Genomic DNA, 17,254 nt, shown 5'->3' on the forward strand with positions numbered 1-17,254 from the left:
TCATAACATCAGGAATTTCACAAAAACATTAATGGGCTTTCATGACCCCTTAACAAAATTTATGACTCATCCCTGCTAGAAAGTGAAGGAGACATACAAGAGATCTCAAAAGGTTGGAATCACTCATATATGTTGAGCTTTTTCCATTTATCGAAGTGCTATCATGTTGGTAATGCTTGGATTTTGGTAAGAGTATGGTATTCAGAAAGTAGTTCCTTTGCCCATGTCCTTTTGATCCTTTGTGGTATGAAGAGAGAGCCTAGTAATTGTCATCTTCTGGTGATATGAACTTCTCCGGTTCATTGAATATGCTGTACTCGTTTAACGGAAGCCTTTGCTTCTCTTTTGTTGATGAAAAATATTAGCATGTCATACAGATAATTGACCACAAAAGTATCTTTGGGCCTCAGATTTCCTATCTGTAAAATGGATGAGACCGAATGATTCCAAGGGTCTCTTAGAATTCTTAATAGTCTGTTGATGCTTTAATTCTGTGACATCTTGTCAACATATTCTAATATAAGGAACTTTATTTTGCATCAGGCTGCTTTTATTCGTGATGAAATGATGCCAGGAGAGTGGGATGTTTGTGTTACTTCTTATGAGATGGTAATTAAAGAAAAATCTGTATTCAAAAAGTTTCACTGGCGATACCTAGTCATCGATGAGGCTCACAGAATAAAGAATGAAAAATCTAAGGTAAGCTAGTTCTCAACATCTTTATTAAAGTTTTCTTTTAACTACAATTTCTGTTTGTTTACTTCTCTGTATTCAGAATTAAAAAAGTGATAGAAGGTTGTGATTTTATTCACAGAATGTGAAAGAAAATCAGTTTTTAAAATGATTTTGAAGTTTAAATGATTGAATATAAGACAAATGAAAATTGAGCCCAGTTTTTATGTAAAGAAAATTAGGTGTTCATTTGCTATCACTGTTGCAGCCTAAGTAACTCTGTTATGCTACAGTATTTTAATATTTTGGCAATATTTGGTGTATAAATGTCATTTGCATTGGTTTATTTTTTGAGGAGCTACCTTACGTGTATTCATATGGATTAGAAAAAATCATTTCCTAGAATTATCTGACTTGTGTGAATTAGAGTGTGGTGTTAACATTGAAAAATACCAACATTTCTTGCCATTCAACTCCATCAACAGTAGGAAAAGCGTCAATTATTATGATGAACCTCTCTTTGGATCACTGGGCTGCTTTGGGAGAACCAGGGACACAACTGAAGCAAAATCACCAGGTGGTGCTTTTCAAATTAGAGTTAATACCCGATAAGAGGACGCATGTTAGAGAATAATTGTTAATTTAAGAGCACTATAAAAATGTGCATTTTTATTGATAAGGTTACTGTTCTTTTATACTTTTTGTGCTTTAATTTTTGTGGTTTTATATTTAGAAAGTTAATATAAGATATTCGGGGAAAATGGGCTCAAGTGTGGTGCTTAAAAATTGTGACCAGGCCAAGTTAGAAGTTGGCTAGGCATGATGGATGAACATGATTGGCAGGGAGAAGGCGATAGTGTTGTATAAAGTGACTAGCCTGAATTCCATAGAGTTCTGACTGTTTCTGTGGACCCAAAATGGAAAAAATAAATTTTTTAAAGCGGGGGAACGGTCTCAGGTGTGACTATGATCTGCATTCTTGTAAGTGTAGAAATGCCTAGAATATTTTGTTCAGTTGTGCTTCACTGTGGCAATGTCACCTGAACCAGGATATTTTGCCACAGAAAATTAATTTTCAAGTTTTATTTTATTCAAAACATGTCTTGGGTTGGATGAAGAACTGATGAACATTCTAATAAATAAAACAATGTTGACGTAACTATTATTTTTCTAGCTTTCAGAGATTGTTCGTGAGTTCAAGTCAACTAACCGCTTGCTCCTAACTGGAACACCTTTGCAGAATAACCTGCATGAACTCTGGGCACTACTCAACTTTTTATTGCCTGATGTCTTTAATTCTGCAGATGTAAGTTTGTCATACGTTTTAAGTGTAATTTTCTTATGTTCACAGACATCTGTTTTCAAAGCATAGAATGTAGATTGAAATTGATAGTTCTTTTTCATTTGTAATTCTTTATTTGTGTTTTGATTTTCTCAGAAAGGTGCTCTTAAGTAGAAATTTTTTCAAACGGGGATATTTAGAGAAATAATGTTTCTTTTCTTTGAGATTATCCTGCCTGTTAAACTTTGCCTATATAATAACATTGCTACCACAACTTATGACATAAGGTAGACTGAGTTCAGAATAGTGCTTTCTAAGTTTTCTTTTAATTAAATTGGAAGGGTTTTCTACATACTAGTTTGGCAGGTGGAGTCATTGAAATAATCTTTAATTATTGCAGGTATTAACATTTGGTGAGTACTAAAGAGCTTATAATATGTGATGTGAAAAGCAACATATTTTGTAAATGTATGATTTATACTGTTTTTATCATTAACATAAGGTTATGCTAGTGCAGCAAACAGAATTGAATGATTTAAGGACTTTGGAGCTTGATTTTCCTCATTACTGATATTAATTGATAATAAAAGTACCAAGTTCAGCTATCTATTGGTTTGTATACCTTATCTTGCTTTTGTTCATTTTTACTGTTTGATTAACATTTTCATTAGCATGTCTTCGATTTTTTATTCTTATTCCTACTCCTTTTAACTGGATACAATGCTACTATGGTATGGGGAAGCCTAATAAAAGCTTTTTAAGGAAAACCTGCTGATGGAGTGCCTCTATAATGCAGTTCAGATTTTGTTAACTGCTCCAGTATTTTATCTGTTTTCAGAAGTAAATAATATTGGCCATCACAGTTAACATATTTTTACAGTGCTTTTAAAATGAATTATTGCTATATGAGTTGTATAAGAATTTATAGAATACTGCATTTATTAAAAAAAAAAACTGTGCACTTACTGCAGAATTTTCACCCCTCCACAGGACTTTGATTCTTGGTTTGACACTAAAAATTGTCTTGGTGATCAAAAACTTGTGGAAAGACTTCACGCAGTAAGTAATAGCAGACAGGAAAATTTAGTAATTATATATATATAACTGAGCTAGAAAACAAGCTGCTATAGAATCTGTTTGAACTTGTGGATTTGCTTCTGGGCTCAGTCTTAGTGTTTTTCCCTCTCGACTTTTCTAATAGCCTCTTTGGGAGGCAAACTCCCACTGTATCCTCAGCTTCTCTATGGAACAGCTCTTCTGCTTTGGCTCTCTCCCCAGGATAATGTGGTTCTCTCCCATAGAGGCTGTTCACTCTCCCGTACCCCACAGGTCCTTGAGATTGCATCAGTATTCTCTTAGTTCCCCAATGCCATTTCAAAACCACTGCTTCTCCACTGTCATGTGTAAAACTCTTCCTTTGAGGCTCAAGTTATCTTGCAAGTCCATCCTCCGTCCATTCTTTTCTCTGTCATCTACTCATTACCAGGTGACCCCCTCACATTCATTGAACACCAGTTTCCCCTTCTTTGTTAACAGCTTCTTGTATCCTTCTCTTTCACTCATATTACTCCATTTGTATCTGTCCTGTTATCTCACAGAGATATCCAGTGCCTGGACTCCTGCTTTACCCCCATCTGTCAGACCATTTCTGTTACATTTTCTGTATCCAGCAATGAGCCCATGTTCTATCACTTGAACCACTTTTTTTTTGCCAATATCTCAAACTCCCTTGCTCTTTTGATCTGCCATTTCTGCCCTAAAAGCCCTAAACTGGAATTATGTAACTGTCCTATGGGTTTGAATTCTGCTGCTACCACTTACTAGCAGAGTGACCTGCTCTGTACTGGGGCTGCTCAACACTGATAAAGGAGATTACACCCACTGTACAGGTTGGAGCCACTACAGTTTCATGTTCCCTAACATAAGCTGGGATTTGATGATGTTGGTGATCCTTCAACATGGCCTTCCTCAGCATTCTTTCTCATTTCCTAGAACAGCTATTTCAGACTTTCCCCAGTCTCCCCAAGACCTCTAACCCAGGTGTTCCCTGCCCTCCTCCTTTCTCAGCAAGTACCATCATTCCTTTCTCAAAGAGAAAATAGAAGACATTAGGTAGGAACTCCTTCAAGGATATCCATCTTCCAAGGATATCTGCATCTGTGTTACCTCTGTTTGAGTGGAAGAGGTCTTTCTCCCAGCAATGGCTAATTGTTCCAACGTGAACCCTGGATCTCATCTTTTCCTGTTTCCTTATGGACTTTTCCCCTTGATTTATCCTTTTTATTGACTGAATTTTCTATCTCTCCTTCCATGTTGGCTCTTTTCCTTCAACAGGTAAATATGCTCAATTATCTCCCTTATTAAATCCTAACCCACACTTAGATGCCCCCATCTCACATACACAGAACAGTACTCCCTCAACGCTTTGTCCTTCTCGAGCTGTGATTCTGGTTTATTACCTTGATGGCTAAGCTATTTGAAAGTTTAGTTTATCCCCTCTATCTCCACCACCAAATCTCCTATTTGCTCCTTTTTTTTTTTTTTTTTTTGGCCGCACCATGCGGCATGTGGGATATTAGTTCTCGACCAGTGAGCAAACCTCTGCCCCCTGCATTGGAAGTGTGGTGTCTCAACCACTGGACCTCCAGGGAAGTCCCTATTCACTCTTTTTAAAAATGTACATCTATAATTTTAATTGGCTTAGTGGAGTTTTGTGAGGAAGTGGGTATAGATGCATTTGCTATTTTTTGTCTGCTGTTTTTAATGAGAGTCTCAATCTTTCTTTACAGATAATACTAAAAAAAAAAAAAACCCATGTATTGTCCACTTCTCCCTCTCTCCCCCTACCCTGGAAAAATGTAAACTTGGTGTGGCAGAGACCCTGTCTATTTTCCACCACATTGTGCCCTGTGTGCCTGGTCCGGAGTAACTGCTCATTAAACATTTATTGACTTGAAGCCCTAACAGTCATCATGCTTTATGTAAATATTTATTTAGAGTTAAACAGAACAAGTCCAGAAACAAATGACCTTATGTAATAGGGAATTTATTGCAAGAATGCAGAGGAGTAGAAGACAAATCTTCCAAGAATCTTGTAACACAAGTTGTAGTACAACTGGGCCTCTGATAGCACGAACTTGGTCAACTCTGGGGAATGTTTACTCTGTCTCTGGTGGGTCCTATTCACTCCTGAATCCATTGACCACTAGAGTTTATCCATTAAATACAATTGAAACTTACTTAAGTGTTTGTGATTTCAGTTACTTAGTTCAGGGTATACCTTTTGGTCAGTGCCCTAGCGTCTCTGTAATATTTAGTACCGCTAACCACTCCTGCTTTAAGAGCTTTCTGTTTAGTGTCTGGGGTATGGGATGGATTTTCTCTTACCTCTTTGGCTATTCTTTTCAGTCCCAACCATGGTCTTTTCTTTCTCTGTCCCTGAAAGTTTAGTGTTTCATAGGGCTTTGTCTTTGGCTTCCTTTTTCATATGTGCTCTCCCTGGGGGTTCACTCCCATAGTTTCAGCTACCACCTCTATACTTATAACTCCCAAATTTCTCTCTCCTTGTCTCTCTCCTAAGCTCTAGACTTACATATCCCACTGCCTTCTGAGTCTTCTGCCTAAATGTCTCACAGTCAGTTGAAACTCTTAAAAATGCCACTTAGACAAATTTAAGAGGCCCAAGCAGGAAACCAGAAGTCTTCGTTTACACTTCCCTTTTCCTTACCTCCCATGGATCTCTAGTAATAATAGCCACAGTTTACCGATGTCTACTGTGGTTAAGCTCTACACATGTACTACCACAAATTGTCACAGAAGCCTTGAAACTAGGTGTCTTTATCCCCATTTAAAAATGCTTGGCATACACAAATACCATAAATCTATATGTTTTGGATGAATGGATGAGGAAACAGGCTTGGAAAAGTTAAAAGAACTTGCCCAGCTCACAACAGCTAATCAGGGACTGAGCTGGATGTAGAATCGGCCTGATCTGGGTTTGATTTCTGCTTCTACCACTTACTAGCAAGGTGACTTTGGTGACATTACTAACATTGAAATAATTGCCTTTCCCTCAAAGATTTATTGTAAGGATTTAATACTCTATCAAGTTCATGGTGTAGTATTTGGCACATTGCAGGTGCTCTAGAGATTTTTTTTTCTTGTGATAGAATTTGCCTTGCAGGTATACACTGATTGTTTCATGTTTTTTCTCTTTTCATTCGTATCTTCCTTAACATTGAACCATTTTCTCCTCATTCATATAGTTAACCATTTTTAAATGGCTTGAATTTTTGTTTCACTTTTAGAGACTCTTGGATCCATACTCTGACTTCAGATTTCCTCTCAGGTTTAAAAATATTGTATGACAGCAGATTTTTTAAAAAAGTATATTTTGTACTTTTTCAATAGTCAATAATCTTACTGTCTTAATTTTTAATGTCTTTTCTGCCATCAAATCATGAATGTCTAATTTAGGTCCCCTATTCTGAGCCTGTAATGGGCCGTTACTTGGTTCTTTTTTACCAAGAAAGTTGGCAACTGGTGTTGGTAGTGTTTTTCAGATTATACAGTGGGAAGTAAATTTCACATTAGGGTGTTGTCAATGAAATAAATGGTTTATAATATTGAATGTTTTATAAACTTTTATAAAAACTCTCACTTTTTAGGTTTTAAAACCATTTTTGTTACGGCGTATAAAAACTGATGTAGAGAAGAGCCTGCCTCCTAAAAAGGAAATCAAGATTTACTTGGGATTGAGTAAAATGCAGCGAGAATGGTGAGCTATTATATTTCCATTAGAATTTATTTATTAAAAATCAGCTTTGTGGGCTTCCCTGGTGGCACAGTGGTTGAGAGTCCGCCTGCCGATGCAGGGGACACGGGTTCGTGCCCCGGTCCGGGAAGATCCCACATGCCGCGGAGCGGCTGGGTCCGTGAGCCATGGCCGCTGAGCCTGCGCGTCCGGAGCCTGTGCTCCGCAACGGGAGAGGCCACAGCAGTGAGAGGCCCACGTACGGGAAAAAAAAAAAAAAAGCTTTGTAGTGGTTCAGTTGTGCCTTTAGTTCAAAAATTACATTTTTATGTTTAAATGCCAAGTTAAGTAGTTCAGATATTTTAATAGAAAATTGATGAGTATTTTATTTAACCTTTAGGAAAGAGCATGGGCCTTGGAGTCTATAGACCTGTGTTTGAGTCAGTGCTTTGCCTCTTAATAGCTACTTAGCTTGGACAAGTTATGTAATCTCAGTTTCCCTTCTGTAAAATGGGGGTAATAATACTTAGCTTATAAGGATGTTAGGGTTAAAGGGGATAATGTCACCGGCACATTTGCTAGTTATTCTTGCTTTTTCCATCAATGAAAAAAGCAAGCTTGTATTGATAAATACAAGCAGAGCAGGAAATTGACAAGAGGAGTCACAAGGAATCATAAATTTAAACATAAAATTAAACATGTTAGTAATGTAATAATGCTACTAAGAGAAGCAAAGTGTTGCTTATATAAATAAAATTAGATAATTTATAATATACAGTGACTTCTCTATTATTGAAGCCAGTATAGAGGAGTGGTAAAGAGTATATTTCTCTGGACTCAGACGTTAAGATCAAACCCTCGCTTTGTCCCTTTCTGTGGCTCTGAATAAATTGTTTCACTTCTTTTAGCTGCCTGAATTTCCATCTGTAAAATGGCAGTGACCCTAGTACTTACCTTGGAGTTGTAAAGATTTAACAAGATGATTCATATACCTGGCACTTGCACTCAGTACAAGTTGGCCGTCGTTATAATTAAATATTATTACTGTCCAGGTGGATATGTAGGTCTGTTTTCTCCTGGGTGAAGGTCTAGAAAAGACAATAAAAATGTTTATAGGATCAGAAAAAAATGACCTATGAAGACAGGTATAAGAAATTGCAATTGTTTTTAACTCAAACAAGTAAAAGCCAGATACCAACTTTCAGCAAATATTGTAGTTATTAAATATTAATAATTATCAGATGTAGTTGTCTGAATTGTTATCAGCTGATGGCAATTTTTAGCAATGGATAAAGCAGGAGGAAATAGGTTTATAGGCAACATACAAGTTAAAATATTCAGATCGTCACTATTTTTTGGTTTTGCTGATCAAATTTAGTCTCAAATCAAATCTTTTTGTTTTTCTTTAAATAGGAATCTAAGCAGATCACCAAAGGGACATTATTTTTTTTCCAAAGGGACATTTCTTGATGGCATTAAGCCTTTATAATAGTTGATGATTAATTATAGTTTAAAATTTTAGGTATACAAAAATCCTGATGAAAGATATTGATGTTCTAAACTCTGCTGGCAAAATGGACAAGATGCGGCTCTTAAACATTCTGATGCAGCTTCGAAAGTGTTGTAATCACCCTTACCTGTTTGATGGTGCTGAACCTGGTCCACCGTATACCACTGATGAGCACATTGTTAGCAACAGTGGTAAAATGGTAGTTCTTGATAAACTGTTGGCCAAACTCAAGGAACAGGGTGAGTTACAAATCTTCAAATTAATGTGAAGTAACTTAATATTGTATATGAATAACATTTTGCATAATCATTTGTCATTCATTCATTCACTTGTTCAGCACACATTGTTGAGTATTTACTGTTTGTCAGGAATTGTCCTATGGGCTGGGTATACAAAGATGCACAAGACAACAGTCCTTGCCTTGTAGATGCTCACAGTACAGTGAGGAGGAATAGTTGCAGGTCACTGTGATAGTGCTGTGATATGCTGAGAGATTGGGAGTTGGGGAAGTCTTCACAAAGATGATGTTTGAGGTGAGCACGGGAGAATGTGTAGGAGTAAACCATGAGAAAAAGGAAGGGAAGGGTGTTCCACATCTTCAGTGAAGCAGAGGTGTGAAAGAAGGGAATGTAGAGCTTGTGGTATTTGGGTAGAGTGGCAGTGGATGAGTCTGGGAAGATGGATGGGGCCATTACAAAAGGCCTTTTACACTATGATTTAAGGAGTTTGGACTATTTTGAAGGTGGTGGGGGTGGTCATAGAACATTTGGCTGTGGACAGTGATGTGATCAGACTTGTATGTTAGGAAGAGAAGCTTGGAAGCAGCATGGGGGTGTATCTACTGAGGATGAGAGACTAGAAACATCCTCAGGATGGAGTAAAGGCAGATTTTATTTTATTTATTTATTATTTTTAAAATTTATTTTTTTATCATTTAAATTTTATTTTATTTATTTTTTTATACAGAAGGTTCTTATTAGTTATCTGTTTTATACATATTAGTGTATATATGTCAATCTCAATCTCCCAATTCAACCCACCACTTCCTCCCTCTTGGTGTCCGGACATTTGTTCTCTACATCTGTGTCTCTATTTCTAGTAAGGGAAGATTTTAAATCATCTCAATATGTGTGGAGGATTTTGAAGACCTTAAAAATGTGTAACTCAACAAATGCATACTTATGTATAGTATCCCTTGAAGGTGTGTGTGTGTGTGTGTGTGTGTGTGTGTGTGTGTGTGTGTGTGTGTGTGTGTGGTTAGTGGAGTGTTCATGTGCTATATATTTATATTGCAAATGATGTTTACTTTTATTTTTGTAACTTTCAAGTTAGTTTTACACAAGATGAACCACTTGCTTTTTTTGGTGAAATGTTTTAGGTTCAAGGGTTCTCATTTTTAGCCAGATGACTCGCTTGCTGGACATTTTGGAGGATTATTGTATGTGGCGTGGTTACGAGTATTGTCGACTGGATGGACAAACCCCACATGAAGAAAGAGAGGTGAGGAAGAGAAAATAAAACAAGACTTGAAAAATCAGAGTTCAATTAAGCCACGTTTTTCATCATTAGGTAGTTTTGAACTTTGGCCTTTTCTTTAGCTAGGTGCATTGAATTTCTCACTACCATCTCTCTCTCTTTGAGATCTTTAGCTGGACTTCCATTACACTGGCTCTTTAAAAATCTTTCTTTCCAAGGTTTTCAAAGACATCCTAAGTTATCTATTACATCCTTACCTCCTCTAATCACTGCTGTCTCTGGCCTTTTGACTACTTGTTTCTCAGTTTACTCTTTGACCCCTGATTCTGTGTCATTTTCTTTTCTTGATTTGCCTCCTACATTAGAGCCTCGCCATTCATGGAGCTTAACAGTTGAGATTGTTTCAATTTATGAGCAACCATAGACTCATGAGACAGTAATTTGTAAAGGGAATGATCTCAGTCTTACAGAAATTTTGTACAACTGAAATGGGACAACATAGGTGTAGGAGCTTATCATGCACTTGGATTTTGGAGTACTAAAAGGTTGGTGTGCAGGAATGAGTCACTTAGCTAATGAGGAAGCCTGCCTAGCACCCACTAGTTTTCTGTAATTTGGAAATTCTTGAAGATTTTTAGATGACTTCTCATGAATGTCAGGGGTCTAATGTATTTTAAGCCCTTTAAAGCACTTTTTTTTTTGAGGGAGAGGGCTTTGCTAATTTATCTTCTCTTTTCTGTGATCCTTCAGGGCTCTGTCTTTGGCCTCTGTTTTAAGTCTATACTCATGCTCTGGGCAGAGATCGTGATTTCATGGTATAGTGGAAAATGCATTGAACTTGGTTTCAGAAGACCTGAACTTAACACCAACTCCACCACTATGCGTGCAAGCTATTTAATCCTCTGAGCCTCAGTATCTTTGACTCTTTATTATAAGGGTAATATTAATGCTTAGGCTTCTGTCTTCCTGACAGTGTTGTGAGGACCACTGCATATAATATGTATGAACAGAGTTTTTGTACTATGTAGTGCAGTATAGCCCACAGGTCATGAAAATGCACACAGGCCTTTTCACCTCTCAGCTCTAGGACCCCTTCTCAGGCCACAAAGACTCTCAGCCTGTGTCCCTCTCCTTCCATAGCTGCAGTGGGCACTCTGTCCCTTGTGCGCCTCCTTAGTGAAACCTGGCATAGTGTACGATAGTGTCCACAGCAGGAGCACAGGCCCTTTTCACATTAAGGGTTTCCCTGCTACACACTGTGGGAAAACAGTTGTGGTAATATTTATAAATGAGGACGTTTCAAAGCTTATGCTGTTCCCTGCTCTTTAGTCTTTTACCCTCTCTGAAATGGTAACTTGAATCTTTATTGGGCTTTCGCTGATTTATTCCTGGGAATGGATTTCTCCAAATCCACATTAAGCATAGTACCATTCAAGATGGCCCTTCTTCCCGGAATGAAGATGATACTAAGGCAGAAGAGTAGGTGCTTTCTGATCTCAAATAGCCAATTTGCATTTCTGTCTAATCTCTCTGCTCATGAATAATGTGGACTTTACCTAATTATGCTCCAATTATCTGGTTTCTTAAAATGTTAAATAATGTTCTCCTTTCAGAGACTTTGAATCACATGCTTTGACTTTAGATATAGCAAAGTGAGGGACTTCTCTGGCGGTCCAGTGGTTGAGACTCTGCCTTCCAGTGCAGGGGGTGCGGGTTCGATCCCTGGCTAGGGAGCTAAGATCCCACATGCCTTGCAGCCAAAAATCCAAAACATAAAATAGAAGCAATATTGTAACAAATTCAATGAAGGCTTTGAAAACGGTCCACATCAAAAAAAAAATCTTTAAAACAAAAAAGATATAGCAAAGTGAGAGCTGTTTGTTTTGTTTTGGAAATGTCCTGCCTTCCCATTATGTTGTTGTTCAGACAAGCATTTCATCTATTTTCCTAGTAAGAAGGGGAAGACTACCTTTAATTCCTTACTCGATTTGTTTGCGAGCTGTTAATAAGCAATTCTTTCTCAATAGCAGCTGGATTTGCCCTTTCTCCATTGCTACAGCTAAATTCAGCTAGCTCCTCACTTTTATGGGGAAAGGAACTAACATTTGTCAAGCAACGACTATGAGCTAGGCAACTTAGAGTTCCAGCTGAATTCTCCCAGCAGCCCAGTAAAGTATTGGCATAATTTTCTCCACTTGAAACTGTGTCTCAGAGAGGTTAAATGCTTGCTGAGAACCACATGTGTAATAAATGGTAGAGTTATGATTCACGCCCAGGTTTTTGCTATTTCCTCTACACCAAATTGCCTCTCACTACACCATGCTGCTTTCTGTACTGCCCCCTCTACATGCTGTATGGACTGCGGCAGAGTCACCTTCTCTGTCTGCAACTTTTGACCATGCCATTCCATTCCTTAAAAATAGAACTTCCTGTATTTTGCGATTATGAAAGTAATATATGATTGCCAAGGAAATCTTGAGAAGAAAAGTATTTCTGGCCAATATTTTTATGCATATATAATATATAAATAATTAATATTATACTCTATACACTACATATGAAGTTCAGTATCCTGATACTTTTTACTCAACATTATATTGTACTTTCCTATATCAGTAAAAAATATCATTGTAAAAATAATTTTAGTGTGATATTTCATCCTGTGGACATACAATAAATAATTTATCCCCCTATTGTTGATCATTCAGGTTGTTTCCAATTTTTCACTATTATAAATAATGCTTAAGTAAAAGTTCTTATACATAAATCTTTGTGCCCATCTCTGATTATTTCCTTAGGATAAATTCCTAGAAGTGGAATTACTGGGTCAAAGGGTATGAACACTTTTAAGACTCTTGATGCATATTGCCAAATTGCTTTCCAGAAAGGTTGTACCAATTTACACTCCCAGCAGCAATGTATGAGAGTGCCCGTCTCACCGCCCCCTCGTCAACATTGAGTATATCATTTTTTTAATCTTTAAAAAATGGTATTATGTTGTTTTAATTTGCATTTATTTGATTACTAGTGAGATTGAACATTATTCTTGTGTTTATTAGCCATTCGTACTTGTCCTTTTGTGTACTGTCCTTTTTTTTCTCATTTTTCTATTGCGGTCTTAGTGTTTCTTTCTAATTAATTTGTATGAGATCTTTATATAGCAAGGATATTAACATCCTATTAATTTTTAAGACTCTTCACTGAATATCCCTGGATTACCTTCCTGATTTTCCTCATTACTTCCCTGTTTGCTCCTTTTCACCATATGGAAATAAATCTACTTACCTTCCCCTCTATCTGTTGCTCTCATTCCCATTTCTAAACTTTTATCTCTCTTGGTTGGTCTTCTATACCTTCTTTATTAATTCTTCATAAATTAATGGGAATGAAGTTGAGATATCTGACATTTTACCCCCTAGATATATTTTAGCTCCCACTCAATTAAAACATTTTCACTATTATTATTTTAAAATAATTTAAATGATTGATTAATTGCTTAGTTAAATTTGTCTTTGTGATTGTTCTTTTTATTGAGGTAAGCTTCTAAAGGTTAGGAACGTTATGTAATACACTTTTTACTGTACACATAGTACAGTTTATAGATAGATGCTTAAATATTTTTGAAGATGGAAGAATATTACAAAGTGGGGTTTTGAGCATGCATGTTAAAATGTTTATTTCTTTCTTAAGGACTCTGGTAATATAATTTGATTTTTCTCTCTTTTTCTTCCATCTCCTGTCAATCAAATAAAGGAAGCAATAGAGGCCTTTAATGTTCCTAATAGTAGCAAATTCATCTTTATGCTGAGTACCAGGGCTGGAGGTCTTGGAATTAACTTGGCAAGTGCTGATGTGGTTATACTATATGACTCAGACTGGAATCCACAGGTTGATCTACAAGCTATGGTTAGTAATCTTTAATGGTATCAGAAATTTACCTTAGCTCGGAAAACTATTGTTATTTATACAGCACAAAGGTAATTTATGATAAAATGGTAACAACAATCTTTGGGGGATTTTGTAGATGTTAAAATAGATTTTTCTGGAAAACAAAGTTGCTGTGCTAATTGCAAAAAACAAACAAAACAAAAACAAATACACCCCAAGCCCAACTATAGCATTTGTGTGTTGATTTTGGCTTTTATCATGAAACAGAAATGTCATTTTTTCCCACTCCTAAATATTGAAGAGGGCACATACATATGTTTTAATGAAAAGGGTTTAAAAATTAGTCTTTCAGTATTAATTTCCTTAACAACTAAATATATTAAAATCCTTAGCACTGAAATTGGGAGAGATAGGGTTTTAATTTCTGTTATAAAACAATTGGGGCAAGAAGGTAAAAAGGTAACAAAGGAATATATTCCAGGAAAACATTTGCTACCTAAGGACACCATCAGAAACTACTCTATGTTTAAAAAAGGTTCAGGGAGCTTTTCTTACCTTTCATCATGGTATCATTTATTGAACTAGAGCTACAACTTGAGTCACTGTGACTCAAGTTTTGAGATTATATATAATTTCAGAGGTAAAAAGATAAAACATAGCTATGCATTCAAAATCCCAGGAATTTATGGGACAACTGACTGTCTTTGGAAATGATTAAAGTCATATGCCAATGAGGCAGAGCTTAGAAGTCGTCCCTTTTCTTTTATAATAGAGAATTGAAAATATTGACCATCGGGACATTTTAAAATCCACATGCTTTGGCATAATTGTTACTGCTTTAGGTACCAAACTGCATGTTTGATGTGACTAAGTTGGAGTAAGCCCCAGTAAGTTACAGTGTTACTGAACTGGAAAACTTACTGGTGACACTTTATTTCCTTAAAAGTGTTAGAGGATAGCTGATCTTTCACGATTTACCGATTTGAGTTTGAAATGTAAATATGTGTAGGGGTGTTGCATTCTCTCTCAGTGTGCTGTGTTGAAACTGTTACTGGCTCTAGTGTTTTTATATTTAGTACAAGGGCTGTTTTGAACCCTGTTTCTTTGATTTTTTTTTCTCGACCAGCCTCCTCCCTTCACCTATTTGCCCTGGCAGCTTCTTGTGTTTTAAAAACACTCCCCCTGCAATGAACATTGTGGTACATGACTCTTTGAATTATGGTTTTCTCAGGGTATATGCCCAGTAGTGGGATTGCTGGGTCGTATGGTAGTAGTTCTCTTTTTAGTTTTTTAAGGAACCTCCATACTGTTCTCCATAGTGACTGCTAAAAAAAAAAAAAAAAAAAAAAAAAAAGGTCATGAAGAACCTAGGGGCAAGATGGGAATAAAGACACAGACCTACTAGAGAATGGACTTGAGGATACGGGGAAGGGGAAGGGGAAGGGGAAGCTGGGACGAAGTGAGAGAGTGGCATGGACATATATACACTACCAAACGTAAAATAGATAGCTAAGTGGGAAGCAGCCACATAGCACAGGGAGATCAGCTCGGTGCTTTGTGACCATCTAGAGGGGTGGGATAGGGAGGGTGGGAGGGAGAGAGACACAAGAGGGAAGAGATATGGGGACATATGTATAACTGATTCACTTTGTTATAAAGCAGAAACTAACACACCATTGTAAAGCAATTATACTCCAATAAAGATGTTTAAAACAAAAACAAAAACACTCCCCCTAGCTGTTTATATGTTATCAGAACTTGCCACCTGTCACACCTTTACCAACTGTAAACCATAGGACCAGTTCAAGACCATACAGTAAGGGTATTAATAGCCCATTAATTTTTATGACCCTTTATTACAGATCCCTGAATTGCCTCAGTAAACAGAAAGAACTGCTTGCTGATGAGAGAAAGCTGACTTTTGCCACCAAAGCAGCCCTTATTAACTAATTTGCCCCTCACTTAAAAAACTCCTTGCTAGTGTGGAAGATGTTTGTATTTAATGGCTTAAAGTTACTTAGTAACTTAATCCAGAAGCTTTCAGCTCTCTTTAGTCCTCATCTTAAAGGGGTTTTGTCTGTTGTCCTTCTGGAAATTTCCATTAATGGTACGGCAGAATATTTGCAGATTTCTGTGTTCCCAGGGGTCTCTAGATATTCTTAATATTCTTTACCCTCGTTTCAAAAATGGCAGGTCTAGAGAGATCAGGAACTAATTTTTATTTTCAGAATTTTATAGCATAAGCTTGCTATACCATACATTTTATCCAGAATGCCCAATGTCTTATATTAGGATTTTTTTCTACTAGGATCGGGCACATCGTATCGGTCAGAAGAAGCCAGTACGTGTATTTCGTCTCATCACCGACAACACCGTTGAAGAAAGGATTGTTGAAAGAGCTGAGATAAAACTGAGACTTGACTCAATTGTCATACAACAAGGTATTTATACGTGTAAACTGAATTAGGTGTTCTTTTTGAAAAACACGTGCAATTTTCTTCAGAGGAGATTACTTTTAATGAAAGTTGACCAAAATCTGCAAACTTAGTAAAAGAAAAAAGTCAAATTAAAAAAAATGCTAATTTAAATCTGCCTATTTTGAAACCTGGCATTCAGTATATGGAGTAGGTACTTGAACATCACTAGCTTATAGCTGAATGTCAGTGGCATGTCTTTTGAAGTACTTGGTATTATTTAGCAGATAAAATGTTTGGTTTAAAAATTTTAGAACATGTATTAGAGGGTGCCTTTTCATACAGAACAATTTGATCTGAGAAATGAAGTTTGAACATGAAAAAATGTTTCTGTCCTATGTTTTAACTGAATTTTATAGAAGGAAATTCATATTGAAATAGAAGGTATGGTAGAAGAAAAACTTGCAGGGTTGTTCTTTTAAAAAATTACTTTAAAGCTCACTAAAGTTTTACTTATGTTTAAATGTAGTAGTTTCTGATTAGAACTAATATGCTATGCTTTCTCTGGAATATCATTGCATATATACAACTTTTATTTTTATTATCAGGAAGACTTATTGACCAACAGTCTAACAAGATGGCAAAAGAGGAAATGTTACAAATGATACGTCATGGAGCCACCCATGTTTTTGCTTCTAAAGAAAGTGAGCTGACAGATGAAGACATTACAACTCTTCTGGAAAGAGGGGAAAAGAAGGTTAGTTAAAATGGCATTTTGTTTTCATGATGGATTGCTTTAACATCAGTTTATTTCAGCATGATTATTGTAGTGTGTTGTTTCAAATGCATGTTTCAAATGACTCATGTTCTAAGAATTTGTAGATTTATATCCAGGGATAATTTAGGGTTTTTTTTTTAGTTTAATTTTTGGTGAGAAGAGTAGAAACCGGAGTTTAAAATTGAGTGACCTTATATCTCATGCTTATAATATTGGTATTTACTCTACTTAAAAGCCCCAAAAATGTTGTGTTTAATCACTTGTATCAGGACTGCATTTTTGTGACTTTTTTGCATGGGATTAGAAATTATCTACTGATACATTGTGTTAACTGTAACTTTTGTGAACATTTTGTAAAATATTAAAGCATTATTTGTTAAAGTATAATAAGCTGTTTCAGAATATTGCAATTTTGTGTTGAATTTACCTTTTTTCACAAATTATTATGGATAATTTCAAACATAAGCAAAAGTAGACAGAA

At 36.4% G+C, this 17,254-nt stretch overlaps 1 protein-coding gene across 7 annotated transcripts in view; it reads left to right on the forward strand.

The window, feature by feature from the left end:
• Positions 1 to 17,254, forward strand: part of SMARCA1 (SNF2 related chromatin remodeling ATPase 1) — a 68,879-nt gene that overhangs the window by 13,605 nt on the left and 38,020 nt on the right. For 5 of the 7 annotated variants that reach the window (XM_033849671.2, XM_033849669.2, XM_033849670.2 and 2 more), the window contains exons 7-16: positions 544 to 699; positions 1,847 to 1,978; positions 2,945 to 3,013; positions 6,622 to 6,731; positions 8,230 to 8,456; positions 9,596 to 9,717; positions 12,492 to 12,527; positions 13,447 to 13,599; positions 15,890 to 16,022; positions 16,604 to 16,752. In XM_033849671.2, coding sequence (XP_033705562.1) covers positions 544 to 699; positions 1,847 to 1,978; positions 2,945 to 3,013; positions 6,622 to 6,731; positions 8,230 to 8,456; positions 9,596 to 9,717; positions 12,492 to 12,527; positions 13,447 to 13,599; positions 15,890 to 16,022; positions 16,604 to 16,752 — 1,287 coding nt within the window. The remainder of the gene's footprint in view (positions 1 to 543; positions 700 to 1,846; positions 1,979 to 2,944; positions 3,014 to 6,621; positions 6,732 to 8,229; positions 8,457 to 9,595; positions 9,718 to 12,491; positions 12,528 to 13,446; positions 13,600 to 15,889; positions 16,023 to 16,603; positions 16,753 to 17,254) is intronic. The other 2 variants (XM_033849674.2, XM_033849668.2) reach the window with 1 other exon arrangement.

Source organism: Tursiops truncatus, chromosome X (genome assembly GCF_011762595.2).
Source record: "Tursiops truncatus isolate mTurTru1 chromosome X, mTurTru1.mat.Y, whole genome shotgun sequence".
Taxonomy (NCBI): Eukaryota; Metazoa; Chordata; class Mammalia; order Artiodactyla; family Delphinidae; genus Tursiops; species Tursiops truncatus.